Here is a 2,619-nt window from a genome sequence, read left to right as displayed (position 1 = left end):
CAGGTCGTCCTGGGCAGGTCGAGTGCCAGCCGTGCTTTGCCTGCCCGGCCCTCCGCGCCGAACCCAGGCGGCGCCCTAGTGCATTTCGGCGGAGAACTAGCACTGGGAGTCGCGGTGGCTCCCAGGTGCCTGGGGGCAGGTGCACACCTACGTGTCCGGGTCATGGGGATGCCGTGCGGGGGAGGGGGGCGTGCAGCGGTTCCCGGGAACGAGCCCGCACTCCCCCAGTGACCTTGTAGGCGACCCGATCGCCCCGAGTCCCGTTTCTGCCTGTGAGATGGAGGGTTTCCGCTGGGGGCGGCTCAAGCCAGCAGCTAAATTTCTCCTCCTCCCAAGTGGAAAGGAACACGTGCACCCGCCCACCAGGCCTGGCGCGCGTGGGACGCCGTCACCACCGGTCCTCCCCTGCCCGAGGACTCCCCGGGAGGGAGCACCCCAGCTCACAGAGCGTTTGCAGCGCCAGCCGGGATCGTTTCTATCCCTGGCGTCCAGGTTTCGTGTTTTGTGTCTGCAGCCTCGGGGGTCCGCTCACACTTCCGCGCAGGGACCCCGATTTCTGCGATGGGTTTGCCCAGGAGCTCCCAGCGCGGCCCAGATCTGCTCTCGGCCCCAAAGGGGAGCACTGGGGGGCAAAGACTGGTGATTCCCCGGCTTCCTGGGCGCACATGCACCCGGGGGCCCTGTGGCTTGAGGACGGGGCGGCACAAAATGCCCTCAGGGCCCNCCGCCAGCCCTATGCCAGCAGCGCCGTCTCTGCGCGACGTTCCCAGAGGCCGGGCCTCCCTCCGGCCGCGCCTGTGAACCAACCGGTAGCCAGGGAGACGGAAGGAGAGGCGGCCCCGTCCAGGCTGGAAGTCCCACCCCGGAAGTGGTGACCCCAAAACTCCCCAGTGGAGATGGGGGCGCAGCCACCACCCCCCACTACACCCCTTCATTTTCCACACCCGTTCGCCCGGGGCTGAGTGGTGGTCTGTGCGCGTCCAGCGTCCAGAACAATCGATTTCTCCCTGGACCCCCGCGCATGGCTGCAGGCCTCGGGTCCCAGCACCTAATGGCTCCCAGCCGGAAGAGAACAAGCCTGTGCCCAAGGGCTGTGGCAGCCCGGAGGCCCCCCCCTCACCCCGGGGGCCCCAGCAACCAGGCGGCTCCTGCTACTTTTCAGGGGAAAACGCGTAGCGTGTGCAGACGCCACGCGCTCTGGTCTGGTTTCGGCTGCCAGAGACTTGGCCGCAAGGCGCTCTGTGATTGGGCAGCTTCCCTCCCGGGCTCTGGGAGCCTGACTGTCCGCTCTTGTTTACGCATCACTGCGGTTGTCAGAAACGCGTTCTGGGCTCTTCTTTAAATTCTGTATTTCGGCTTTCCCAGATTGACCCGCAGCAGGGACGGGGGCCGTGGAAATCACGTTCTCACGCAGGTGTGCGTGGCTTCGCTGCCTGCCCATCGGGGTGGAGCCTGCAGGCAGTTGGGGCTCTGCGTCCAGGTCTCCCTGAAATCACTCTGGCTTTCGCGCCTTGGCGGGAACCCTCTTGGGGGAGAAGCTGGGGGCTCCGGGAGGCTTCGCTGGCGGAGACCAATGCACGTGCCCCAGGGACCGCCGGGCCCCTCCCCTGCCTCCAGGCTCTCCCCCAGGAGGCCTCAGTGTGGCCCTGAGAACAAGCCGTTGGGCCCGACCCCGTCATGCGCGTGTGCNAAGGGCTGCAGGTCTGGCTCCTGCAGCAGGGAGGGGACCACCTCCCGGGAGGGAGGAGGGAAGCCCAGGGGCCGCCCAGCCACACCTCTGCCCTTCCTGGCTCCTGGGTCTCCCCCCCACCCCCCGAGGCCACCCGGGTTGGCGGGAGGAGTGAGGGCTGGACCCGGGGACCCATCTCCGGAGGCAGCTGGCTTCCCTTGGAGCTTCCGGGTCTGCTCCTGGGCCACCTCCCAGGGCAGGCGCGAACTCCTGGCCTCCCCTCCTCCCGGGACTCCAGAGAAATGGCCTCATGGGGGCCCTTCCCAGGCTTCCCGGGGAGCCACAGCCGCGCCAATACGCCTCTACGGAGACCCAGGCGTGGCCGGCTTGGAGCCGCGGGAGGCTGTGGGGAGGGCGCGACAGGCTCGGCACTGGTGTGCGATTGGCGGAGCCCGGATGGACGCAGAGGCTGCCCCCCGAGGAAGGCAGGCCGCCGGGCCCCCCCGCCCGGCCTGCCCTCACCGTGGTGGCTCCCGGCTCCCCGCGGGCGGCGGGGGGCGCAGGGTCAGGGCATTCTGATGCCTGGGCCTTCGAATCTCTCACCCCCTTCTCTTTCCCAGTGCGGCTTGGCTCTGGCTGCGGGAGCTCAGACCCAGGGGCCCGCCTAGGGTCCGCCCGGGCACGGAGGGGCCGCTGAGGGGCACGGGCCCAGCCCCCACCGTGGGCCTCACGGCGGGCGCTGTGCCGCTGAGCCGCCGCCCCCACCCCCAGACCTGAGCCCTGGTCTCCACGGCCTCGTTCCTGAGCCCGAAGCGCCACGGGAGGGAGGCTCCAGTTTGCACCAACAGCTCTGCTCCTCCAGGATGAGCTCCGAGTGGCCGTAAGGACAGTCGTTTCCTGGGTCCCCAGCCCTGTCCTCACCTGCCCACTCCTGTCCTCGGAGACCTCCC

General features: G+C 69.1%; 1 protein-coding gene across 2 annotated transcripts in view; it reads left to right on the top strand.

Annotated features, from left to right (window-relative positions):
- LOC144217097 (uncharacterized) overlaps positions 1 to 2,619 on the top strand; it is a 68,883-nt gene that overhangs the window by 64,165 nt on the left and 2,099 nt on the right. Inside the window, exon 3 of one of the 2 annotated variants that reach the window (XM_077746598.1) lies at positions 2,290 to 2,549. The exons of the other annotated variant lie outside the window; for it this stretch is intronic. Within the exon in view, the coding sequence (XP_077602724.1) occupies positions 2,290 to 2,337 (48 nt within the window). The 3' untranslated portion in view covers positions 2,338 to 2,549. The remainder of the gene's footprint in view (positions 1 to 2,289; positions 2,550 to 2,619) is intronic. 2 annotated transcript variants of the gene reach the window in all.

The sequence above is a fragment of the Crocuta crocuta genome, unplaced genomic scaffold (assembly GCF_008692635.1).
Source record: "Crocuta crocuta isolate KB4526 unplaced genomic scaffold, BGI_CrCroc_1.0 scaffold139, whole genome shotgun sequence".
NCBI classification, from domain to species: Eukaryota; Metazoa; Chordata; class Mammalia; order Carnivora; family Hyaenidae; genus Crocuta; species Crocuta crocuta.
The sequence above is the reverse complement of the archived record's forward strand: the minus strand, read 5'-3'. Positions and strand labels throughout refer to the sequence as shown.